General features: G+C 37.9%; 1 protein-coding gene across 3 annotated transcripts in view; it reads left to right on the top strand.

The window, feature by feature from the left end:
* The window catches only part of CFAP299 (cilia and flagella associated protein 299), a 604,081-nt gene that overhangs the window by 484,587 nt on the left and 91,767 nt on the right, over positions 1 to 27,727 (top strand). For all 3 annotated transcript variants that reach the window (XM_059155053.1, XM_059155220.1, XM_059155140.1), the window contains exon 4: positions 25,974 to 26,116. In XM_059155053.1, coding sequence (XP_059011036.1) covers positions 25,974 to 26,116 — 143 coding nt within the window. The remainder of the gene's footprint in view (positions 1 to 25,973; positions 26,117 to 27,727) is intronic.

The following is a 27,727-nucleotide window of genomic DNA, read 5'->3' as shown; positions in this document are numbered from 1 at the left end:
GTGTTTATGACTCTGGTTTTTGTTTGTTTGTCTCTTTTGTATACTTGTTCATTTGTTTTGTTTCTTAAATTACACATATAAATGAAATAGTATGATATTTGACTTTCTCTGACTGTTTCACTTGGCATTATACCCTCTAAGTCTATTCTTGTTGCAAAAAGTAAGATTTCATCCTTTTATGGCTAAATAATATTCCTGTGTGTGTGTGTGTGTGTGTGTGTGTGTGTGTGTTTACATCACGTCTTCTTTATCCATTCATCTATTGACAGACACTTGCATTAATTTTTCTTTCTTATTCTTTGTAGAGGTATATATAACTTTTAATAGTATTATTTCAAAATATATTGTTTAGTAAGTTTTTAGGTGATCTCTTTTGAGGTGAATAATAAGAATTGCCTGATTTTTCTAAATTAGCAAACTGTCAAAAGAGAGAGGAAAGCCAAAATTAGAGGTAGGAAGTATTTTGCTTATGTTTTCCACTTCTTTATATCTTATTGTCCCCAACTCATTGACTCATTTTTAACAATTAACTGTGTATGTTCCCTAATTGTTAGAGAAAATTAGCAGACTCTCATCTGCTAATATTTTAGGCATGTGGACACTTGTGCTTGTCTCCAATTCACAAATTCGTCAAAACCCATTAAATTTCTCTCTTCCAATAAGCCTATCTTGATCATCCCAGGCAACAGCGATATGGTACTTCTTCCAATGACTTAAATTGCTTATCTTGTTTATTGTTCATTTGATGCTGCCTATAAGCTGCCTTGAGTTATTCATCACTTTTTATTTGATTTGACATTTTCTCCTAGATGAATTATGAGCTACTTGGTGGCAAATGATAGACATTATGTTTCTACAGACTTCTTTTGTGTGTATAATGCTGTTCTGCCCATTATAGACAATGAGAGTAGAGTTGCTTCCTGGTCAACAGTCTCACATCCCCATCCACATCATCACTATCAGCATCTTCAGTAACCATTTAATGAGAAAATGACAAGTCATTGTCTAGAATAGCAAAGAATATCTTCAAAAATGTTTAACACATTTTTCTTGCATCATACACAGGGAAGAAAACACTGTATCTTGTACTGGGAAATTCAAGGGCCAGTTATAAGCATAAAAAGTTGTGTGACCTAATGGAAATTTTGAGAAATTGAAAAAATCAGGAGATCTGTCCCCCACTCTACCCCTTCAGGCCTTTACTAGCAAATTACTTTAGGCAATCTGGATCATACAGACCAATGCTCTATTCCTCATTTTCAGAATTGCCACTATGGTGGGGTGCCTGGGCAGTTCAATCTGTTAAAGCATCTGACTCTTGGGGCGCCTGTGTGGCTCAGTGGGTTAAAGCCTCTGCCTTCGGCTCAGGTCATGATCCCAGGGTCCTGGGATCGAGCCCCGCATCGGGCTCTCTGCTCAGAGGGGAGACTGCTTCCTTCTCTCTCTCTCTACCTGCCTCTCTGCCTGCTTGTGATCTCTCTCTGTCAAATAAATAAATAAAATTTAAAAAAAAAAAGCATCTGACTCTTGATCTTAGCTCAGGTTTTGATCGCATGGTCATGAGTTCGGGATCATGAGCTCAGGCCTCCTCATGCTGGGCTCCATATAAGCCTACTAAAGAAAGAAAGGAAGAAAGAAAGAGAGAGAAAAAAAGAAAGAATTGTCACTATGGCAATTTCTATAATGTATTTACCATTGGGTTACACTATGGGCAAAATGTATTCTGCTTTTATAAATTTGTTTTTTTTTTTAGATTACACATGTAAGTAAGATCAAACAGTGCAAAGATAACTTACTTTAAAAGGTAAATAAATTCCTTATGAAACCCAAATTCTTGTTCATAATCATATTAAAATTACATTCTCAGATAAGAATTCCCAAGAGGGGGATGCCTGGGTGGCTCAGTTGTCTAAGCGTCTGTCTTTAGCTCAGGTCATCATCCCAGGACTGGATGCTGGGATGGAGCCCCAGTTTGGGCTCCCTGCTCAGCAATGAATCTGCTTCTCCTTCTGCCCCTCACCCCACTTATGCTCTCTCACTCTCTCTGTCTCTCACTCTCAAATAAATAAGTAAAATTTAAAAAAAAAAAAAAAGGTCTTAAAATAAAAAGAATTCCTAAGAGGATAATGGGTTTTAAAAGAAAATTTCTGTGGAATTCCCATTTTAAAAATCTCCCTGAATGTGTTTCCAAGTAACTGAAGCCTCTGCTCTCCTTTGCTGCACCAGAGTGACTCATTTGCCTTCCTTGCTCCTGTGACCTTGAAGTCCCTGGGAAACATTCAAGAATGATCAGGGTCCCAGCAAGGAAAAACCAAGCTCACTTTGAAGCTTAATATATCTTAATTATTATCCTTGTCTCCACAGTACAGGTGACAAAACTGCCTTATAGTCTGTGGCGAGTTGCAAATGAGATAACTTTTGTGAAAACCCTTATGCAAAAGATTTATGGTTTTAGGTGCTTAACTCAGAAAAACTGAAAATGTTCATCTCTTAATCTATTTTTTTGTTGATGTTAATAAGAAGTATATATTTTATGAAAAATGCACAAATTTGACACTTCAGATTTCAGTGATCCACATTCAGGTTAATGTTTCTCATAATCAAAATATGAAACCTGAACTACATAAGTGTGTGTTATGCTCTAATCGCCAATTAATTAATAAAATATAGCATTAAGGGCCACCTGGGTGGCTCAGTCGGTTAAGTGTCTGCCTTGGGCTCAGGTCATGCATGATCCCAGGGTCCTGGGATTGAGCCCCACATCAGGATCCCTGCTCAGCAGGGGACCTGCTTCCCCCTCCCTCTGCTGCTCCCCCTGCTTGTGCATCCTCTCTCTCTCTCTCTGACAAATAAATAAATAAAATCTTTTTTTTTTTTTAAAAAAAGAAGATATAGCATTAAGTACTTATATAGCTATGCCTGTCAAAAATGTTTACCTTTCGGGGCACCTGGGTGGCTCAGTGGGTTAAAGCCTCTTCCTTAGGCTCAGTCGTGATCCCAGGGTCCTGGGATCAAGCCCTGAATCGGGCTCTCTGCTCAACGGGGAGCCTGCTTCCTCCTCTCTCTCTCTCTCTCTCTCTGCCTACTTGTGATCACTGTCTGTCAAATAAATAAATAAAATCTTTAAAAAAAATTTACCATTTCAATGGACTTAAATATGCTTAAAAAGTCATATAGGCAGAAAGGACTTAGATGACTTGCTATTTTAAATTGACATCAATATAAGTAGAAAAGTTGGTGTTTTGGCCTAAAGGTAAATGCTACTTTATTTTGGCATAACTATTGTAGTTTAGAACAAAATATTTTACAAGGACAGATAACAAAGACAAACACACATTTATTATTTTTTTTTAATCTTGAGATCACAATTTTCTATTTGCACGTTACCCTTAAACCACATCCTGCATGTTTTGGATTTCAGAGAGTTTAGGATTAAGGGAAGTTCTTTTTATCTAATGCTTATTCTCATAGTTTGTTTTGATTTTTTTCCCCTTAGCATGATACATAAAAGTTTGAGTTCTTTAAAGATTCTCTGGATTTATGAGCAAAGGAAGAAGAGGATTAAGATGATTTTATTTTTATTTAATATTTATTAAGCACACTAGTTATTCCAGAATTTTTGGAAAATCCAAACTAAAATAGCCTCCAAATATGTGTTTGCCTTTTAGATTTTTAGATTCAGATGCCTAATGAATTCTGCCACCTTCCTTTTACAGAAGAATTGAGTCATGAAAAACTAGGTTGTTTATCTGTGGTCATAGAGCTGGAAAATAGCAGAACTGGGAATAGACACTGATGTTTTCAGTCCCACCCGTCCAGATTCTTTCCACTCTACCAAACTGCCACTCATGGCAACTAAATACTTCCAAGAAGGATAAGTATGTAATTATGCATTAGAGTGTAGGAACACTGTGGGCCAGGATGGTGTTTGGTTCATCCGTGTGCCCAGCATACAATAACAATAACAGTTCATAAATATACGTTGAATAATTGAGTTGCTGACCGGTGCTCATTTAACTCTATTACATGGCTTAGGAGTCAGTGCATCATCTTTGACTGAGTTTAACATCTTAATTGAAACAGAGCTGTTCGATTAGCCTTCATTTTGTGGTCTCACTGGCATAAAGGCTGCAAAGTCTTCCTATCTCAGAGGAAATTACCACCTCTAGAGCACTGGTCTCAAAAATCCTAATGCTCAACATGACCATTCAAAGGTCCCTGTACTGCTCTCATTTTAAAACCCCTTAAGTTAGTATTCCAACACAGCCCTGACTGTTTTATTATGCTGCCTAGATGAGCAGGTAAGTCCTCACAACAATTTTTATCACAATAGGGCCCTTTAATAAGAGTCTTAAGAAACCAAGTAAGTAATTGAAAAATTATAAAATCAAAATGTAAGTTACATCTAAGGCAGCATTATGTCTCTGTTTTGATCTAACTCCAAAAAATACATTAGATCTCCAGACAACTAAAACTTGTATGACAACAACCTTCGCCAACAGGGCTCTAAGGTAACAATTCAGGCAAATGGGTACCATCTTTAAAAATGAGGCTTTTGTGCCAATTCCCAAAGTAGACCCATCATGAGCTAAGCTAAACCACATAAAAGGTGCCTTTTTGTCTATAGTAGATTTTGTCTTCCATGATCTAAGACACTTGAAGTAGATTGAGAGGCCTTCGTCCTGTTTCTTTTTATCCAAGCCCTCTCCTAAATCTTTGCTTGCCAGTCTGATAAGAAAGTCTGGGCAATAAAACTAGTCAGAATTTCTTTCTATGGACAAAAGGAAACTAGCCCCATCTATTTACCACAGGCTTTCTCAGTGTGCCACCAAGAAGAGACCGCAGCCCATGACTCTTCTGCTGGACACACATACTGGAATGCAACACATCGCTTTGTCTTGGGGGTGGTATTAAGAAGAGGACTGCTGCGGAGGGAGAGCTGGGGGACTGGCTGAATCTTCCTCCAGACAGAAGCAATAAATTGCGCATAGATGAGAAGAGGCCAGAGCATGCTCTTGGGTGATATCCATAGATTCCTGAGTTCTAGTCCTGGCTCCACTACTTACTGAAAGGGTGAACTTGACCAAGTTAAACATTCGCCAATTCTATCCCAGACACTAGGGAAGTATTGGCCTCTCTTTCCTTTTTCATATCTCTGGCTTTCTCTACTACGATGGTGACAGAGTGGCAGTAGTGTACAAATGCTGAATAAAGTGGACTCAAGAATCAGACAGTGTCTAATTCCAGTGCTGTCACATAATTCTGGAAAATTACTTCTCTTAAGTCACAGTTTTCTTTTTTTCTTTTTTTTTTTTTTAAGTCACAGTTTTCTAATCAGTAAAATAGTTGTGATAAGTGTGCTTGCTTAGTAAGTTCACTGAATATCAGATTAAATAATGCATGTAAAGTGATTAGCATGACCCAGTTTCATCATTCAGCAAATATTAGATTTTAGTAACAAGAGTCAAAGCTTGGGTGTGAGCTTAAATGGGATGAGGGAAGTGGGAGCCTTTCAGCCAGCTATGATCTTAGATGCAGGCTCAGTTCAGGCACCTAAGTAATATGGTCTCTTCATGTGATTGAGTCTAAGTCCTTAGGCTGTTACACCAGATATTGTCAACAAAGCCTCCAAGTAGTCACGATATCTGCCAGCCTTGAGAGTGTATTTCCTTCAGACTCTTTGCAAGAGTAGGTAGTAGACAAGGTTTGAGAGCCTGGGGTATTGGAGCTAAATACAAGGTTATTTATGTCTTTAATTGTAATGTTTGTTAAATGTCAACACACTGAGAAAAACATAAATAGAATTTATGTCTGCAGTGATCATGTTGGTTGCTTGTGTTGGTTGCAGCAGTCCTCACCCTGAAGGGTTAGGGCCAAGTCTTCTGCTTTATCTTCTATTCTCATCACAGCAGATCTGCTCAGACCCCACACTGTCTTCTCTAGGAGAGTGTTCAGATTCTCTGGTCATGTCTTTAAATTAAGAATCTGACCATGGTATGCATAAAGCAACCTAAGAAATTCCCATTGCATTTATATCAAATTGAAAGCCATTTTTTGAACCCATTTGGCCTATAGAATTTGGCTATTTCCCAATCCCAAAATTTATTCCATGTCATTCCTTGCCTAAACACTTCTCTGCTCTCAACTTTAATCCAGTCACATGGACTTTTTTTTTTTTTTTTTTTCTGTTTCTTGAACAAGCCAGGCTATTTCCTGTATGAGGGCCATTGCGCTTGCTTTTCCTTCTGCATAGAATGTTCTTCCTTTGCAGTTTCTCATGGCTTTCTCACTATCCAAGTGTCAATTAAAATTTTTTCTTCTCCCAGAAGCCTGATTTAAGCTCCCTATTTAAAGTAACTAGGCCCTTTCTAATTAATATCAGCTTTATTGTTCTTACAGCCCAATATCTCTATCTGCAATTATTTACTTATATACGCATGGTTCTTCTATCTCCATTAAAAAAAAGCAGTCTGTGGAGAACAGGGATTTTATTTTATTCACCATTTATCACCAGTTTCTAGAACAGTCACTTTCTCATGGACTTTATTCAGCCCTGACTAATAAGGTTTAGAGCTTTGCTATCTTCAGAGCAATGGTTTTTTATATAAGCCTTTAACCTCACACATGGTCACCCTGCATTTCACCTTCCTGGTAACACTACAGTCTTCCCTGTGCATTTGCTCCCTGTTTGCTAGGTGGAGCACCATCACCTCTATTTTCGGGTGAGGGAGGGAGAGGTGAGACACTCCGTAACCCTTAGATAGACCCTAGAGAGAAGGGCCTCACTTCCAGGCAGTGTTGTTTGGAGAAAACTGGTTCCAGAAAACATGAAGCTCTCTCTAAATTCTTTGAGTTTCTCCTATGCTCTTTAAGCAAATTCTACAACTGTTGTCTTTTCACATTGTTTTATCTGTACATTCTTCATTTGTGCATTAGCAAGCCATTCCTCATAACCATATTTATTCTTTCCCACTCTCAGTTGCATTTTCTATGTCCTTCAGTGGAATCCCCTAATAACTTAAGGAAGAAAACATAGCAATTAACATGAATTTCTATCATGCCTAATTTCCTTAATTCAAATAGCCATTCATTTATTTACTCAAGAGATACTTATTGAGTGCCTACTATACTGTGTCATATACTGTTCAAACTTGGAACATACTATTGAGCAAGATAAAGTCTCTGCATTCACTAGACTATGAACTTCCTGAGGTCAGGGTCTTATTTTGTTCACTATTATATCTCCAGCACCGAGGACAGCAGTGGGAACACACTGGTCTCATTAAGTATATTTGAATTAGCCCCTCTAAAGTATAGTATGACTTACTCTATTCAGAAGTCTATATTAAAACACATAAATGAGGTTTTTTTTTTTAACTGAGATTTGTATGAAGACAATGACAGGATTTCTTTAGATTGACAAAACTCAGTCCATAATGAGAATGATAAATAATCAATATTCAATTCAATCAATTGTATTGTATTTGAATTCAATTTAAATTCAATCAATTGTAAACTCTATCTAGTGAATTTAGATACCAATATATAGTTGCCCCTTACTAAGGAAGTGGTTTTAACCCATAATCAGTTCTTGTTAATTGATGAGACTCTATTCTGCCTTGGTGATATCCTCTGTTGTATGGTGTCAGTTCAATGACTAATAGCCCCAGCTACATGCGGTAGTCCTTGAGGTGACCCTGTTCATCATCCATTAGTCTCTGTGTTAATAAACAAGTGTTGCCATTGTTTTCTGTTGGAATTCTTATGACATATTAACCATATGAGCCTAGGCCCAAACACCTCCTGGTGTTTTAGTTTTCTTATCTATAAAATAGGATTAATAATGATATCCATATTATTGGAACTTGTGTTAGGATTAAAAATGAGAGAAAACCTCAGCACATAGTAAACATTCATGAAAAGCTAGCTTTTACCACTATTTTTATTCTGTTGCATGGTGACACTTTCTGTGAGGCATAATTAAATAAATAGCACCTTAGCAGACTATCTTGCTGACTTCATTTAGTTTCCTCAATTTTTTAAATTAACATATAATGTATTATTTGCCCCAGGGGTACAGGTCTGAGAATCATCAGGCTTACACACTTCACAGCACTTACCACAGCAATACCCTCCCCAATGTCCATAACCCAACCACCCTCTCCCTACCCCCCTCACCCAGGCAACCCTCAGTTTGTTTTGTGAGATTAAGAGTCTTACGGTTTGTCTCCCTTCCGATCCCATCTTGTTTCATTTTTTTCCTTCCCTACCCCCAAGCCCCCCCTTCCCTCTCAAATTCTTCATATCAGTGAGATCATATGATAATATGATAATTATGTTTCTCTGATTGACTTATTTAACTCAGCATAATACCCTCTAGTTCCATCCATGTTGTCGCAAATGGCAAGATTTCATTTCTTTTGATGGCTGCATAGTACTCTATTGTGTATATACATCACATCTTCTTTATCCATTCATCTGTTGATGGACATCTAGGTTCTTCCCATAGTTTGACTATTGTGGACATTGCTGCTATGAACATTTGGGTGCATGTGCCCCTTTGGATCACTACATTTGTATATTTAGGGTAAATACCCAGTAGTGCAATTGCCGAATCATAGGGAAGCTCTATTTTCAACTTTTTGGGGAACCTCCATGCTGTTTTTCCAGAGTGGCTGCACAGCTTGCATTCCCACCAACAGTGTAGGAAGATTACCCTTTCTCCGCGTCCTCACCAGCAACTGTCATTTCCTGACTTGTTAATTTTAGCCATTTTGACTGGTGTGAGGTGATATCTCACTCTGGTTTTGATTTGTATTTCCCTGATGCCGAGTGATGTGGAGCACTTTCTCATGTGTCTGTTGGCCATCTGGATGTCCTCTTTGCAGAAATGTCTGTTCATGTCCTCTCGCCATTTCTTGATTGGATTATTTGTTCTTTGGGTATTGAGTTTGATAAGCTCTTTATAGATTTTGGATACTAGCCCTATATCTGATATGATGTTTGCAAATATCTTCTCCCATTCTGTCAGTTGTCTTTTGGTTTTGTTGACTGTTTCCCTTGCTGTGCAAAAGCTTTTGATCTTGATGAAGTCCCAGTAGTTCATTTTTGCCCTTGATTCCCTTGCCTTTGGCGATGTTTCTAGGAGGAAGTTGCTGCGGCAAAGGTCAAAAACGTTGCTGCCTGTGTTCTGCTCAAGGATTTTGATGCATTCCTGTCTCACATTGAGATCTTTCATCCATTTTGAGTCTATTTTTGTGTGTGGTGTAAGGAAATGGTCCAGTTTCATTTTTCTACATGTGGCTGTCCAATTTCCTCAACACCATTTGTTGAAGAGACTGTCTTTTTCCATTGGACATTCTTTCCAGCTTTGTTAACCAGTAGTTGACCGTAGAGTTGAGAGTCTATTTCTGGGCTCTGTTTTCTGTTCCATTGATCTATATGTCTGTTTTTGTGCCAGTACCATGCTGTCTTGATGATGACAGCTTTGTAGTAGAGCTTGAAGTCTGGAATTGTGATGCCACCAACTTTGGCCCTCTTTTTTAATGTTCTTCTGGCTATTCGAGGCCTTTTCTGGTTCCATATAAATTTTAGAATTATTTGTTCCAGTTCTTTGAAAAAAAATTAATTGTATTTTGATAGGGATTGCACTAAACATGTAAATTGCTTTAGGTTGCATAGCCATTTTCATAATACTTATTCTTCCAATCCATGAGCATGGAACGTCTTTCCATTTCTTTGTGTCTTCCTCAATTTCTTTCATGAGTACCTTTTATTTTTCTGAGTACAGATTCTTTGTCTCTTTGGTTAGGTTTATTCCTTGGTATCTCTTGGTTTGGGTGCAATTGTAAATGATATTGACTCTTTAATTTCTCTTTCTTCTGTCTTGTTGTTGGTGTAGAGAATGCAACTGATTTTTGTGCATTGATTTTATATCCTGACACTTTACTGAATTCCTGTATGAATTCTAGCAGATTTCCAGTGGAATCTTTTGGGTTTTCCACATAAAGTATCATATCATCTGCAAAGAGTGATAGTTTGACTTCTTCTTTGCTGATTTGGATGTCTGATTGCTGAGGCTAGGACTTCTAGTACTATGTTGAATAGCAGTGGTGATAATGGACATCCCTGCCATATTCCTGACCTTAGGGGAAAACCTCTCAGTTTTTCTGCATTGAGAATGACATTTTCTGTGGGTTTTTCATAGATGGCTTTGATAATATTGAGGTATATCCCTACACTTTGAAAAGTTTTGATCAAGAAAGGATGCTGTACTTTGTCAAATGCTTTTTCAGCATCTATTGAGAGGATCATATGGTTCTTTTTCTTTCTTCTATTAATGTATTTTATCACATTGATTGATTTGTGGATGTTGAACTAACCTTGCAGCCCTGGAGTAAATCCCACTTGGTCGTGGTGAATAATCCTTTTAATGTACTGTTGGATCCTATGGGCTACTATTTTGGTGAGAATTTTTGCATCTGTGTTCAATAAGGATATTGATCTATAATTCTCCTTTTTGGTAGTGTCTTTGACTGGTTTGGGAGTCAACATAATGCTGACCTCATGAAATGAGTTTGGAAGTTTTTCTTCCATTTCTATTTTTTGGAACAGTTTCAGGAGAATAGATATTAATTCTTCTTTAAATGTTTGGTAGAATTCCCCCGGGAAGCCATCTGGCCCTGGGCTCTTGTTTCTTGGGAGATTTTTGATGACTGATTCAATCTCCTTACTGGTTATGGGTCTGTTCAGGTTTTCTGTTTCTTCCTGGTTCAGTTGTGGTAGTTTATAGGTTTCTAGGAATGCATCCATTTCTTCCAGATTGTCAAATTTGCTGGTGTGTAGTTGCTCATAATATGTTCTTCTAATTGTTTGGTCTTGGTTGTGACTGCTCCTCTTTCATTCATGATTTTATTTATTTGGGTCCTTTTTCTTTTCTTTTTGATAATTCTGGCCAGGGGCTTATCAATCTTATTAATTCTTTCAAAGAACCAGCTCTTACTTTCGTTGATCTGTTCTACTGTTCTTTTGGTTTCTATTTCATTGATTTCTGCTCTGATCTTTATGGTTTCTCTTCTCCTGCTGGGTTTAGTGTACTTTGGTGTTCTTTCTCCAGCTCCTGTAGGTGTAGGGTTAGGTTATGTACTTGAGACCTTTTTTGTTTCTTGAGAAAGTCTTTTGTCACTACATACTTTCCTCTCAGGACCGCCTTTGCTGTGTCCCACAGATTTTTGAACCGTTGTGTTTTCATTATCATTTGTTTCCATGAATTTTTTCAATTCTTCTTTAATTTCCTAGTTGACCCATTCATTCTTTAGAAGGATGCTGTTTAGTCTCCATGTATTTGAGTTCTTTCCAACTTTCCTATTGTGACTGAGTTCTAGCTTCAGAGCATTGTCATCTGATAATATGCAGGGAATGATGCTACTGGTTGAGACCTGATTTGTGACCAGGATGTGATCTCTTGTGAAGAATGTTCCAGGTGCACTAGAGAAAAATGGGTACTCTGTTGCTTTGGGATGGAATGTTCTGAATATATCTGTGATGTCCATCTGATCCAATATGTCACTTAAGGCCTTTATTTCCTTGTTGATCTTTTGCTTGGATGATCTGTCCATTTCAGTGAGGGGAGTGTTAAAGTCCCCTACTATTATTGTATTATTGTTGATGTGTTTCTTTGATTTTGTTATTAAGGGGTTTATATAGTTGGTGATCCCATGTTAGGGACATAGATATTTAAAATTGTTAGATCTTCTTGTTGGACAGACCCTTTGAGTATGATACAGTGTCTTCCTCATTTCTTACTATAGTCTTTGGCTTAAAATCTAATTTATGTGATATAAGGATTGCCACCCCAGCTTTCTTTTGATGTCCATTATCATGGTAAATTGTTTTCCACCTTCTCACTTTAAATCTGGAGGTGTCTTCGGGTCTAAAATGAGTTTCTTACAAGCAGCATATTGATGGGTTTTGTTTTTTTGTCCATTCTGATACCCTGTGTCTTTTGATTGGGGCATTTAGCCCATTTACATTCAGGATAACTATTGAAAGATATGAATTGAGTTCCCTTGTATCGCCTGTAAGGTGACTGTTACTGTATATTGTCTCTGTTCCTCTCTGGTCTATTACTTTTAGGCTCTCCCTTTGCTTAGAGGACCCCTTTCAATATTTCCTGTAAGGCTGGTTTGGTGTTTACAAATTCTTTTAGTTTTTGTTTGTCCTGGAAGCTTTTTATCTCTCCTTCTATTTTCAATGAGAGCCTAGCTGGATTTAGTACTCTTGGCTGCAAATTTTTCTCATTTAGTGTTCTGAATATACCATGCTGGTTCTTTCTGGCCTGCCAGGTCTCTGTGAATAAGTCTGCTGCCAGTCTAATATTTCTACCATTTTATGTTACAGACTTATTGTCCCTGGCTGCTTTCAGGATTTTCTCTTTGTCACTAAGACTTGTAAGTTTTGGGGCACCTGAGTGTTTCAGTTGGTTGGGCAACTGCCTTCGGCTCAGGTCATGATCCCGGAGTCGTGGGATTGACTCCTGCATCAGGCTCCCAGCAACATGGGGAGTCTGCTTCTCCCTCTGAATTTCTCCCCTCTCATGCACTCTCTCACTCTCTCTCTCAAATAAATAAATAAAATCTTTAAAAAAAAAAAAAAAAAAAGACTTGTAAGTTTTACTATTTGATGACAGGGTGTGGATTTATTTTTATTGATTTTGATGGGAGTTCTCTGTGCCTCCTGGATTTTGATGCTTGTTCCCTTTGCCATATTAGGGAAATTTTCCACTATAATTTATTCCAACATAACTTCTGCCCCCCCCCCCCCTTCTTCTTCTGGAATCCCAATTTTTCTAATATTGTTTCATCTTATGATATCACTTATCTCTTGAATTCTCCCCTCGTGGTCCAGTAGTCATTTGTCTCTCTTTTCCTCAGCTTCTTTATTCTTCATCACTTGATCTTCTAGATCACTAATTCTCTCAGTTTCCTCATTTATCCTACCAGTAAGAGCCTCCATTCTTGATTGTACCTCATTAATAACTTTTTTGATTTCAGCTTGGTTAGATTTTAGTTCTTTTATTTCTCCAGAAAGGGCTTTTATTTCTCCAGACAGGGTTTCTCTAATATCTTCCATGCCTTTTTCAAGCCCAGCTAGCACCTTAAGAATTGTCATTCTGAACTCGAGATCTGACATATTACCAATGTCCATATTGATTAGGTCCCTAGCCTTCGGTACTGCCTCTTGTTCTTTTTTTGTGGTGAGTTTTTCCACTATGTCATTTTATCCAGATAAGAATATATTAATGAGTGAATAAAATACTAAAAGGGTGGCAAAGACCACAGAAAAATATACACTAACCAAATCAGGAGACACCCCAAATTGGGGGGAGAAGAAAGGGAGTAAAAAGAAATTTTAAAAAATTTTAAAAACTTATATATATTAGAGTGGTGAATAGAACAGAGCCACCCACTTGATTTTGGATGTATTTTGGTCTCTTAGAAGAAACTACCTCCCAAATCTTAAAGAAAGAAAAACTTATATATATGCAAAAATAAGGGTAAAGATGATGAAGGGGTGGAATAGGACTGTAAAGATGAAAATTTATAAAAAAAAAATCTAGGGACGCCTGGGTGGCTCAGTTGGTTGGACAACTGCCTTCGGCTCAGGTCGTGATCCTGGAGTCCCGGGATCGAGTCCCGCATCAGGCTCCCAGCTCCATGGGGAGTCTGCTTCTCTCTCTGACCTGCTCCTTGTTCATGCTCTCTCTCACTATCTGTCTCTCAAGTAAATAAATAAACTCTTTAAAAAAAAATCTAAAAAAGGAATTGATAAGTTATTTGGAAGAAGAAAGGAAAAAAGTGGAGAGAATTTGCTCAGGCTGGGGACTAGAACAAAGCCCTGTGCCAGACTTAGGGTATATTTTGATCTATTAGGAGAAATTGTATCCCAGAATTTTTTAGAATTAAAAAAATCCTATATGTATACAAAAAAAGAGCTAGATATAATGAAGGATAAAATATGACTATAAAAATGTAGGTTTAAAAATAATTTTTTAGAAAGTATTGTTAAGATAAACTAGTTAAAAAATGTTAAAAGAGGAAAGAGGAAAGGTTAAAAAATTTAGAATTAGAAAAAAATAAAATCAAAAAACCTTAATTAACTTTGCAAGACTAAAGAATCATGGGGAGAAAGCCATGAATTTCATGCTTTCCTTTCCCCTGGCTCTGGAATTCTGCTGTTTCCCTGATCAATGAGCTTGGTCTTGGCTGGCAGTTCTTGCTGATCTTGGGGGAGCGGCCTGTTGTAGTGATTCTTAAATGTCTTTGCCTGAGGCAGAAATGCACTGCCCTTGCCAGGTATTGGGCTAAGTAATCTGCTCAGGTTCGCTCTTGGGAGCTTTTGTTCCCTGAAGGCTTTCCATGGAGTTCTGGAGGAGGCTGCTGGTTTCACCAGCAGCCTCCCAATCTCTGGCCCAGAGGAGCCAAAAGCTTGAGCCCCACTTCTCACTGTGCCCTCGAAGAAAAGCAGTCAATCACTCCCATCTCCCTGGACTCCAGCTGTGCTCCAAGCTCACCCAGCCTGTGACTGAGCATTTCTATCTCCTGCACACAGCCCTGTTTGGAGTCTCCAAACCCAGTAGATTCCTGCCATGCTGCTTTCTGGTGGAGGAATGTGGGTCACCCCAGACCTGCCACTTGTGGGGTCCCTCCTCAAAGATCCAATTGTGCTGCTGATCACAGTTTAAGGTAACCCCGAATTGAGAGCTCACTCCTTGGCTCCATCTCTGTAGTCAGCTTCCCCACTCTGATACCTGCGAGCTCTGCTACACGCAGATAGCCCCGACCCTTCTGTGACCCCACAGGACCCGAGACCACACTGTGCCCAAGAGGGCTCCACCCCCACTTAGCCTCTGGAGTGATGTCCCTCAGTGGTGCAGACTTCTGAAAGTTTGGATTTTGCGCTCTGCTGCTCCACTGCTTGCTGGGAGCCGGCCCCTCCCCTGCAGTTTATCTTCCTATCACTTTGGATTCACTTCTCCGAAGGTCCTACCTTTCAGAAAGTGGTTGATTTTCTGTTTCTGGAATTGCTGCTCTTCTTCTCTTCGATCTCCTTTTGGGTGTGTAGGTGTTTAGAATGGTTTGATAACTGTCTAGCTGATCTCCTGTCATCTCAGCCTGCCCCTCCTCCACCATCTTGACTCTTCCTCCAGTTGCCTCAATTCTAAAACCATGTTGGTTGCACCCTTGCCATGAACTAAAATCCAGGAGAGATAATGAAGCATACAAAGCTAGATAAAGCATACGACATTAGATATGGTCTCCAGCCAGCAAGGACCTCACAAACTACAATATAAAGGAGCAGGTACAAAATAGAAATATTTAAAAACTGTTATGGGAGCTCATGTGAGAAGCAGAGGAAATTCCTAAGGTAATACTGAAAAGAATTAAAAAAAAAAAAAAAAAAAGATTTTAGCCTAGAAAGAATTAAATATAGGGAAAGGAAGACTGAATTCCCAAAGGTACATCTCCAAGAAAAATAAAAACTGACAGATTATGAATGTATTGAGGAGAATGGTGGTAGTTCTGTTGAAAATTTCTAGTTGATTAATGATAGGTTCATAGAAAACTTCAAGGGTGAGAAGCCAAGGCAATCAACCTTCTAGGAAATAAAAAATTGTTGAAGAAAGGAAAGTAACCATAGCTGGGTGAATAAATACCTTGACCTCTCTGCTTCTGTGGCTCAGCTGTGGTAATGTTTAAATGGTATTAAAATTGTAAACACTACATAATCATTTAACCTAAAATTAGGATATTGCTTTATTTGGGTGCTGGGTGGAAGAAAAGTTTATAAGTGGTTTGAGAGGGAAAAGGAGGCTGGTAATAGAGATAAATCATCATCTTACACAATATGAAGTAGGTAAAAAAGAAAAAAAAAGTCAGAAACATCAGTATTAATATGTTATTTAGAATCAACTAAAAAAGGAAATGAGGTTCTTCTGAGGAATAAGTACCAAGATTAAGGAAGAGTGATGAAGATGAAACTGTACCTCTAGATAAGTTTTGAGGTAGTATTTGAATCTTAGAAAATATATAAATGCATTATTAAATACAAATAAATAGTAAGTGTGAAATTAAACAAATACCTTTCACCAAAGGGGTTCCATGAAAGGGGGAGGTAGAGGTGAGAGTGGTCCTGGACAGGTAGTTCAGCATCAGATAATGGGCGATCTACAGTACTAAAGAGGTTGTGCCTCAGAACTCAAATAACCAACAAAACAGGAGAAACACATTCAGATTTCTGCTCTAGAGAGGAAATTCTGGAATACTTTTGAAAGTAGTTGGAGCAAAGAAGAAATGGTGTCAGGGAAAGTGATTATGCTAGGTCAGCAGGGAAACAGTAAATTTGTTATTTCAAACATCTTATTCACTGTTGGCAATGATCTTAGAAAGCAAAAGCATGGCTTGAGATATATCTTAAAAGTATGGTCAAGAGAATTTGGTGATTGATTAGCTGTGGGAATTAGAAAAGAAATCAGAGTTGATGCAGAGGCATCTACATTTTGATGGTGAATTTCTTTGCTTTTGTAGCAGGCATAATTAAACGTGGATTTACAGAATGATGGTATGGTTTTGCAAACCAAGGTTCCTGCATTACATCCAATTAAAATGATGTTGTAGACAATAACACATACTATGTTGAAATTCAGGAAACTCCAAGGCTGGAGATAAAGATTTTGATTAAAAAAAAATTATCCACATTAGTCTAAAGTTCATGAAAGAATAAGAACTGATACTTAAAGCTCTGAAACTTGAGAAGAGCAATTAGTGAGTGAACACAGACAGAGAAAAGATGAAGACTGAGCCTTGGAGAGCTGCAAAACTTAGACATCAGAAAAAAAGGAGGAGCCAGTGAAGAAAAGATCAATGAAGCAAAAGAAAATCTTGGAAATATATAATGTCACAGAAACCAGAATTAAAAAGTTTCAAGAAAGAAAAAGGTGAACACCACTGCAGGAAATTCAAGTAAAAGAGAAAATGAGACTTGACCGTTGGATTTGGCAAGATGGAACAGTAGATGTGAGAGGCAGAGGTATTCATCAGAGTGCTGCAGGACAAAGACACTGATCGCAACGGATAAAGAGATCATGAGAACTGTAAAGAAAAGCAAAAACTTGGGACTGTAACTAGCTGTTACTTTTTCAAATAGTAGATAATACAGCATGTTTATATGTCCATAGTAGCGATTGCATGGAAAGTAAGACAGTGATTCAAGAGTGAGTTATTAGTCCACGATTCCCTCAGAAATCAAATCTCCAACTGTTACAAAATGAACAACCCAGCTACATGGGAAACTCCTAGGTTAGGGTAAGGAAGTATAGATTGAAAAGGACCACAGTTCTCTACTTAGTCCTTTATCTATTGCCTCTTTGCACTGACACTTTCGCAGCTCAAACGGAGTCAGCTCTCAAGAGGAGTCACTCTCCCTGCCTCTTGAATCTGGGCTGGCCTGTGACCTGCTCCGGCCAACAGAACATGGAAGGAAAAATGTGCTGGTTCAGAGCCTAACTAAACCTTCCACAGGAAGGGCAAAGAACTTTCTTAAGCATAACCCTGAGAATTGCATATGTGAGTGAAAAGATGTGTCGAACTGCAACTGAATAAAATGATATCGATTTTAAAATAATTATCAGCATAAGGAATTACAGAAAGTAAGTTGTTTTACAGAAATAGGTAAGGACTCATTTTGAAATGTTACAAAAAATTGTCGGAACTTGGATTCCATTTGCAAAATCATTTCTCTTCTGAAAGGAGAAAAGGATTCCCTAAAACTAATGATTCATGAAAGTATTCCAAGGGTTTTTAGATTAAAGGAGATAAAAATTTATTCCTTCATTTGTGTCCATCAGGGAGCATATGGACAGTCTCAGGGGGGTAGCACACGAACTTTGCTCCTGTGATAGCCCTCATTCCCTGACATGGATGTTTCAGTTTTAGCAGCATTCTGTTTACTATGACTTTTTTTTTTTTTTTTAAACAAGTGACTTTGGCTTTACTGTTGAAAAAGTCCCATTTCAATGTATCAAGTTTATGTCTCCTCATTAGTGTTTGGCAAGAAAAATCAGGCAACACATGTACTCAACTCATAACAAGTTTATGAATTTGTATTTTAATCCACTTCTGGGAAAAGACAAGCAGCCAAAGATCCAAATGATATATTAATGGTCTAAATTGTACTTTAATTCATTTTTTCCCAACACATGAGAAGTAATGAGGACCTAACTAGGCATTCCATAAGTCTTTTCAGCTAACATTGGTTCACACTTGAGGCCACAGACCATCTCAGTAAAATCTCAGATTCCACATTTTCCTCGGTGTCTGAGCCCCTGCTTCAATATCAGGAATACTTGTATCTTAATTAATCCATCAAAGGCTTGTTCTTGTGTTTTTGCTGCCATAACAAGAACTAGTGTTTTCTACCTAGGTTGCAAATAAATGTAAACCAATATTTATGGCTTCAAATAAATACCATTTGACTTGCTGAAATATTTGTGGTGGTTATACTTTGACGTATTCTAGAGAGGATTAAAAGGTTTTATCTAAGGACAATAAGTATTTTGGAAGTCTGCCTTCTTATAAACATAACATCATCATTTAAAAGAGCCTTTATAGTTTTCATGTATCTCCTGGGAAATTAACTCTGATAAAAAAAAGTTATTAAAATGAAAAAGACCATATATTGTATGATCCCATTTATATGAAAAATCCAGAAAAAGCAAATCTATAGAGGCAGAAAGTAGATTAGTGGTTGCCTGGGGCTGGGGGTGGGAACAGGGATGACTGCAAATGGGCACAGGGGATCCCTTTGGTAGAAAAATATTCCAAAACTGGATTGTGTTGCATAGAGCTGAAAATTAAATAAAATCATTGAACTACACATTTAAAACTTGCGTGTGGTTTTTATTTTATATAAATTATACCTCAATAAGGTTGTTGTTTTTTAAAGCAAGTGTTACTAAAGAAACTTATAACAATTATTTATAACATTTTATAATTCTTAGTGAAACATTACAGGGCTTCACATAAGAAAGCTTGAAGTCACTAAAATATGTCACACTCGGGTGGAAATAAACCTGATTCTTCAAAGGGCTCTCTTAGCTTATTCTGCCCATTCTGGACGCCAGAATCATGACCTTATTACCAATTGGGTCCATTCTGGTTGTATATAGTAATACCTGGAAAAAAATGTTTAAACTTCAACTTCAAAATACGAAGTTTTAACTGAGAATGCTGAATGTAACAAATGAATTGAACCATGTCCAGCAACATAATTACACACACCCAAGCAATGGAATTCTGATACGAGTATTCCCTTTCCTTATCACTAAGAAACTGATAAAACTCTTAACATGATATAATTTCAATAGCAACAGTAATAATAAAAATTTTAAAAGACAATAGATAATATTCACTGAGTGTTTACCATGTACCAGGCATTGTTAAGTGCTGAGCAAAAATAGTCTCAATTCACACAACAACCTGGAGAAGCAGATAATATGCCCATTGTGTAACAGAAGAAACTGAATCTTACAAAGGATAATGAATGTACCAGTGTCACAAAGTAAGCAGATGGCAGGGCCAGCATTTGGATCCGAGTCTGAGTGTCCACTGTGGAGTGATTATAGCTATCTGAGAAGAATTTATTTTTTTTAATTTTTTTTAAAAATTTTTTTTTTTGATAAACATATATTTTTATCCCCAGGGGTACAGGTCTGTGAATCACCAGGTTTACACACTTCACAGCACTCACCAAATCACATACCCTCCCCAATGTCCATAATCCCACCCCCTTCTCCCAAACCCCCTCCCCCCGGCAACCCTCAGTTTGTTTTGTGAGATTAAGAGTCACTTATGGTTTGTCTCCCTCCCAATCCCATCTTCTTTCATTTATTCTTCTTCTACCCACTTAAGCCTCCATGTTGTATCACCACTTCCTCATATCAGGGAGATCATATAAAAAAGGACGTCATGGGACAGCATCCTGGGTGTGAGTGTGGTTGCCCCTTCTTGAGTTACATGTCTTTGAGGTGGTCATTCACAACGCTTTCAGCACCCACATTTACAAAATGACAATAATAATGCTATCTAACCATTATATATTTTTGAGAGAATTAAAGGTAATGAATGAAAAGCTCCCAGTATTTTGCTCAGAACATAATGGCTTCTTAATAACTGATACCTAGTAGTATTAACAGCAGGGGTAATTAGTATTCACCTTAGAAGAAAATACATATTTGATAAAGGAATATATTAAATTTATTAATCAGGAATGTGAGTTTGGGGCCCCTGGGTGGTTCAGTCATTTAAGTTTCTGCTTCAGCGCAAGTCACGATCCCAGGGTCCTGAGTGGAGCCCTACATCAGGCTCCCTGCTCAGTGGGGCGTTCGTTTCTCCCCTGCCCCTCCCCCACAGCTTGTGCTCTCTTGCTCACTCTCTCACAAACAAATAAAATCTTTAAAAAAAAAAAAGTGTTAGTTAACTGACTTGTAATTCTTGGACAATCCATATAATAAAATATAAACAAGAGAAAATAAAATTTCAACCAACCATCAAGTACCTTACAACTATGTCTTACCTCTTCTGTTTCATTATTATTTCCTGTCACCCACATTGTTTTTGTAATGATGTAGTTCAAAGTTAAATATTGAGTTGTAATTTCCTGACAGTCTTTTGCCAGTTACTACACATCAATAGTTACAATCATTTTTTAAAATAATTTTATGAAGCATGTTATCCGTTAAGAATTTTTTTAATTTTGCAGATTTTTTTTATTTTACTAAAAATTCTTTCGCAATATATTTTTACACCTAAATAGCCATACTTGGAAAGACATCAATGAAGTCATTTGTTTCTATTGAAAATAAAAGAAATTACAGATACAATGATCACTAGACTTTCCCCATTGAAAAAGAAAGAGCATTTGCATGTGGCATACAAATTGGGTGCACAGGCAGAAGGCCAGGCTCTGACAGCACCTGACAATGAGCTGAGCCATTTCATGCGAGACAAGAGGTGATTTCACTGCTCTCCAGAGATGAAGGAGAAATAGGAGGAGGGGATAGGCTACAAGAAGGCTTAGCTAACTAAACACTTAGGTCCAATGAAGCTTGCCTGGTTTTGTTTTGTTTGTTCCTTTGTTTGTTTTGGAGGTATACAGTTTGGTTTTGTAGAAACTTGCTAGATTTTGCAGGAACCTACTTCGGAGCATAGGACTTAAGAATATATAGAGGAGTTAAGAACTTGAACAACCCACCCAAGGACAAACAGTGAACTTTATACTCAGTTTGTCCTGACTTGAAGTTGTCTAGCTTCAGAAAACCCCTAGATTCACAAAAATCACAGCACATCCGCTTAACTCTCACAAGGCTAGAGAAGTGAGATTTAAAGTAATGTACTCAAATTCCCATAGACAATGGACTTTAAACTAACATGGGAAAGCTGGATATAATAATGTAAAATAGTGAGATTATGGAGAGATATATACACATATACATATAATTTTACACCATTATTCATTTTACCCACAAGACACTGAAGAGTAAAGATGTTTAGGTACTTGGTTAAGTAAAAACCGAGCACTCACTCTTGCGTTTTTAATTCTTTACAATGTATATTAACTTTATAATAATTATGGAATTTATGATTTGATCTAGGACTTAATGAGAGAGATAAACTTACCATAGTGATGATGACTTGTCTATTTATGCTTAAACAGTTCTATCGATTTTTGCTTTCCACATTTTGAGGCTATTTTTTTCAAAGGTTAATTCAAAGTTATAATAGCTCTATCTTTCTCTGAATTGAATATTTTATCATTATCTAGTGACTCTCTATCTCTAGGAATGCTTTTTGCCCTCCAAGTTCATTTGTCTCATACCAATATGCTGATACCAGCTTTTTAGACAGACATTTTCTTATGCATGTTCTTTGATCAGTTACCTTTCAGCCTTAAGTTTTATATCCTTTGTTTTTATCCACTCTAAGAACCTTTGTTTTTTAACTTAAACACTTGGCCATTCACACTGACTGTAATTACTTAATTATTTTCATTTATTACCATGTGTATTAGTTCTTTAGGGCTGCCATAACAAAATACCACATACCGGGTGGCTGAAACAACAGAGATTATTTTCTCACAGTTATCAAAGCCAGGAGCAAAAGGTAGATCAAGATGTTGATGTCGGCAGGGTTGGTTCTTCTGAAAACTTCCTCCTTGATGTGCAGGTACCCATTTCTCACTGTGTCTTCATGTGGTCTTTCCACGTGTACAAACCCCTGGTGTCTCTCTGTGTCCAAATACCTCCTCATAAAGTCAGATTGGATTAGTGACTAATGGGCTCCTTTTAGCTTAATAACTTCTTTGAAAGCCCTATGTCCAAATATATTCTCTGATATACTGAGGGCTTCAACATAGGAATTTTGAGGGAACACAGTTCAGCCCATAATGCTATCATTCCATCATATATTTTTCTATATATTTACTATATTCTTGGAATTTCATTCTATTCTTTATCTCTGACCTTTCAGTTAGAGTCACTTTTTTTGCCTGAAATAAAGTTGACTGTTCAACAATATAAGGGTTAAAGGTGCCAACCCCACTGAGTCAAAAATCTGCATATAACTTTTTACTCCTCAAAAGCTTAACTACTAATAACCTGCTGTTGACTGCAAACCTTACTGATGACATAAAGGGTCAACTAACACGTATTTTACATGTTGTGTGTATACATACTGTATTCTTACAATAAAGGAAGCTAGAGAAAAGAAAACAGGAAAATCATAAGAAAGAGAAAATACATTTATGGTGCTGTACTGTATTTTTTTATAAAACCTATCCATATATAAGTGGAGACATATAGTTCAAACCCATGTTTTTCAAGAGGCAACTATACATCCTCCAGGATTTCTTTGAGTTAAGAGTCTTTTGTCAATCAAGGCTCTCATTTTTTGGTTTTCCCGCTTGAAAGATATTTTCTCTGGGTTTATAATTCTGGAAACATTCTTCTTTTCTATGGACACATTGACGATCGCTTTTATCCTTTTCTCATTTCTCTGCCGTATGTTGAGGCAATAGTCCTAGTCTCTCTGCCTGAAAGGCTGGATTTTGTCTCCTGTCACCTCCAACTCCCAAGATCATGAAACCCTTTCTAAGATTCCCTGCAGTTGGGCACATGCCTGCAGGACAAAGATGGTTCTAGGGCTCTGCTTTCCTTTCTGGGAATCTATTTCCACTTAGTTTTTAGACTCTAAGTATTCCTCATTTTTGACAGTGCATCAAGGCATGTTACAAGTTGCATTTTAGATTTTATCCAGAATTTATTTTTGCTTTCATGAGGAAGGTCAGTTACAATATTTGGTATGCTATTCTACTGAAAAAATAAGACTGATCCATTTCATTTAAAGATAGAGGCAGACAGAGGAGGGTGTTTTTGTTGTTGTTTCTTTTTCTGTTAATAGAGTTCCATTTAAGGGTGCCTGTGTGGCTGAGTTGGTTAAGTGTCTGACTCTTGGTTTCGACTTAGGTTATGATCTCAGGGTCTGCTTAAGATTCTTTCCCCACTTCTCCCCCTCACTGTTCCCCCCCCCCCCCATGCTCTCTCTTCTCTCAAAAGTAAATCAATCAATCAATCAATCAAATCTTTAATAATAGAGTTCCATTTTAAAAGTAGATGACTTATTTCGGACATTTTTCCCTCTATGTGCCTGTAAGATTCGCCTCAACATTAGGAGCAGCCTTGGTGGGGTAAAGATTTCAAGGACCTTAAGGACTTCGCATGAAACATTGATAGTTCTAGTATGTAGCCTTGTTTAAGCAGAGATAGCAATCTTAGGTATGGATTTAGAAGTCTAAGAGTCTTAAGAGGTCTCTGAGTTACTGTCCATTTAGAATTTGTGCTGTAAAAGCTAGAAACCATGGACTGAAAGCCATGGCCGAAAGCCATGGCTGAAAGCGTGGACAAATCTGAGGAAGTTTAACTTGGAGCTCTGTGGTGGAGACGAGAAGGTGCAGGACTGAACCTACGTGAGACTGAGCACAGGAACGACAATGCGGGCTCCTTGAGCCGCCTCTGTGGAAAATGGTGCTGATCCATCACCACACTCTCCTTAAGCCAAGGATGTGCCTCAGAATCCTTCTCTGCGTGGCCTCCTCAGCACCAAGTGCCAAACGACTGCAGGAGGCAGGAAGATGCAATTTAGCAAAATAACGACCAGCGGTACCTCGTGGCTTGTTCTTCGGTTTTTCAGTTGGGACATTGTTAGCAACATGTTTTCTCAGGTGCAGCGAGAAAAAGGATTCTTTGAGTTTTCTCGGTTCACCTTTTTGGAAGCTCTGTGAAGGTGACCCACGTGAGTGCTTCCTGTAACTGACCACACAGAGACCCAACAAGCAACCGTCCAGCGATGGGCAGAGAGGAAAAGGAAGACTCGTTTACAGTTTCTTCCAAATGTGGAGCGTTGTCATGAGATTCTCCACTTTGAATTAGACCCGGAAATAAAGCCATTAAGAACTTTTCCAGCTAAATAGGTTTTTTTGTTTGTTTGCTTGCTTGGTTTTGGTTTTCTCTTGGAAGTTGAGATCAGTGTCTGTCAGCTTGATAGAGAAAGGATTGCCATTCTTCCATTTGCTCGAGCTGACTTCCACGTACGCTCGGTGTCCGCTCCTTCCCTCACCTGACAGTCTCCTGGTCTAGGTCTTCACATGCCTCACTTTTTCTCTGGTTTAAACTGACCTCCTCCAAGTCTTTTCTGATGACCAAAAGTAGACTTCGCCACCAACAGTTCCTTCTCTTGTCAACCATGTTCTTTATTTTTTTTTTAAATTTTTTATTTCAATTCAATTAGCCGACATATGTAGTACATCGTTAGTTTCAGACGTAGTGTTCAATAATTTATCAGTCGCATACAACACCGAGTGCTCATCAAATCATGTGCTTTTCTTAATGCCCATCGTCCAGTTCCCCTCCCCCACCCATGTGCCCTCCAGCAACTCTCAGTTTGTTTCCTATAGTTAAGAGTCTCTCATGGTTTTTCTCCCTCTCTGATGACTTCATTCTCGAATCTACCATGTTCTTTATTTGCTTTGTGGCATTTATCACTCACTGGAAATACTTTTTTCCTTTTCATGTCTCGTCTGTCTCCCCTCACCAGAGCATACATTCTGAGAGGCCAGGGTACTTACTGTGTTGTATCCTTGACACCTTCAACAGGATCTAACATGTAGTAAGTGCACAATGATATTTGTTCAGGAAATAATATGAATGAGAAAAATGTACTTTTTGTTTTGACCTGTGGACTTAATTTGGAAGGTGACTTTAATTTTAAAGAGATTCTAATTTTATTAAGAGACTTTTTGACTCTCACAGTAATGAGAAGGGACCAATTTATATCTTTGTAATGGAACATACATAGGAATTGAGATAGAAAAATAATGTAGTAATTAAAGAGACAAACACAAGAACTTGGGTTTTAATCTCAATTTTTTGATTACTAACTGTGAGACTATTAGTGAGGTACTCAGCCTCTTTGTTCCTTAGTTTTCTTATCTAAAGAAATTATGACAATGGGAAGACAATAGGATTCGGGGGAAAGGAAATAAATTAATGTTATACAAACACTTAAAATGTCTGCCTTTTGGAAGACCTGTAAGTTAATTATTGATATTGTCTTATAAAATTATTATAAATGTACATTATACTCCTATGAAGTTAACTTTTCATGAATTTCTTCATGTGTCAGGATTAAATAATCATACCTGCTTCCTAGGATCATGGTGAGGTGAAACGTAAAGCACTGAGAATGAGGTCTGGCACATGTGACACTCGAAGACTACAGATTTTATTATCATATGCAATGTATTCAGATGACTTTAATTTATTTACTCTTTTTATTCTGTCTTTTTTGTGTGTGTGCTACCAGACTGTGATCTTTATTCGTGACAAAAATTCTCATGGGCAGGAGATATCAGGATACATTGACTATGCCCACAGGCTAAAGATTGAAGATTTTGAAGTCTACTTTAGTGGAAAAAGAAGACTTCTTCCCAAACCCACAGATTTGAGGTAAATTTTGTGTACTTCTCATACCTTCAGTAAGAGAACAAGCTCCTCAAAGATATGGCAAAAGATTCTTATTTTTTGTTCTGTATCGTGCCTAGAGTGGAATATACACATATACATTATATACACATAATGTATATAATATATGTATGTATATGTATGTATATAATATGTATATATATATGGAGTGTGGTAAGACTGGCTTGAATAAAAATTTAGAAAATTTAAATGCGCAATGAACCCAGATCCACTTTTCCCATCTACAGTCTGATGAAGAGAAAACTTCAGAGATAAAGTAAGTAAATTCTCAGTGATTTTCCTTTTAAATTAAGGTCGGGGTACCAGGTGGTGGGTATTGTAGAGGGCACAGATTGCGTGGAGCACTGGGTGTGGTGAAAAAATAATGAATACTGTTATACTGAAAATAAATAGAAAATAAATTTAAAAAAAAGTAGAGCTTAAAAATGGCTAATCTTATAAGGCTCTTGGATCACTTGGCACTTGGTCTGCTTAGGAGCTTCAAGAACAGTCCACCTGACAGGTTCTCCCTCTCTGTTCTCTGGCCACCAGCCAGAGTACAAGCCTCTGCCTACCTTTGCCTCGTTCCCTCTCATTGCTGGCCTGTTCGGGAATTCCTTCCCACCCACATTCTGTTTACCGCTCAGCCCTCCCCTTCCCCTGGAGACCTGGTCCTATCACATATGATCTGCTCCTTTCTGTCAGTGTGTTCGCAGATCAGCCCTTGTACCTCTTTGGAAATAGGTCTTAAGCTAATTTTTTAATTCTTTTACTTTCCATAGAATCCAGAAGTGGTAGCAGCATTCTACTTGAACTGTTCTCTATATCCAGATTGTTCGACACTTGGAACAACACTCTCCTCCTTTGACAACCTGCTGTCTTTTATCCATCATTATTGCTGTTTTCTTTTCTTTTTTTTATTTATTTACTTGACAGAGATCACAAGTAGGCAGAGAGACAGGCAGAGAGAGAGAGACTGGGGAAGAGAGAGGGAAGCAGGCTCCCTGCCGAGCAGAGAGCCCGATGTGGGACTCCATCCCAGGGCCCTGAGATCAGGACCTGAGCCGAAGGCAGAGGCTTTAACCCACTGAGCCACGAGGCACCCCCCTTATTGCTATTTTCTAAAGACTTCTTAACCCATCACCACCTTAATGGACCGACCCCTTTTCTGATCCCACCTAGATGTACGGCATGTCATTTAATTTCCCTCTGTAATAATCTGTTTTTGTGCTTCTGCTAACTTCAAGGGTAGATTGATAAGAACTTTGCTTTCTGTACCTGTAATTGAATCCCTGGATTCTTGCAGACGTAATTTTAGGAAATTTCACTAAGGTGTGGATATCCAAAAGTATTCTAAATTTTCACTGGTCTCTCAAGATCTTTCTTGTCAAGTGCTGACACTGCCTCCTCTCGCTGTATGGTTTGCCTCACATTGCACAGATTACACTGAGTCTAAACATAGAAACTACCAAATGATCTCTTTTTTCCAGTGATGTTTCTAAAACAACATAGTTCTGACCTTAGGTGGCTGCACCTTCTTCTTTTAGAAATAGATTTATTTCTTGAAGAAAAAAATAATACTTCAGTCTTACCAAG

This window comes from Mustela lutreola, chromosome 1, assembly GCF_030435805.1.
Source record: "Mustela lutreola isolate mMusLut2 chromosome 1, mMusLut2.pri, whole genome shotgun sequence".
Taxonomy (NCBI): Eukaryota; Metazoa; Chordata; class Mammalia; order Carnivora; family Mustelidae; genus Mustela; species Mustela lutreola.
The sequence above is the reverse complement of the archived record's forward strand: the minus strand, read 5'-3'. Positions and strand labels throughout refer to the sequence as shown.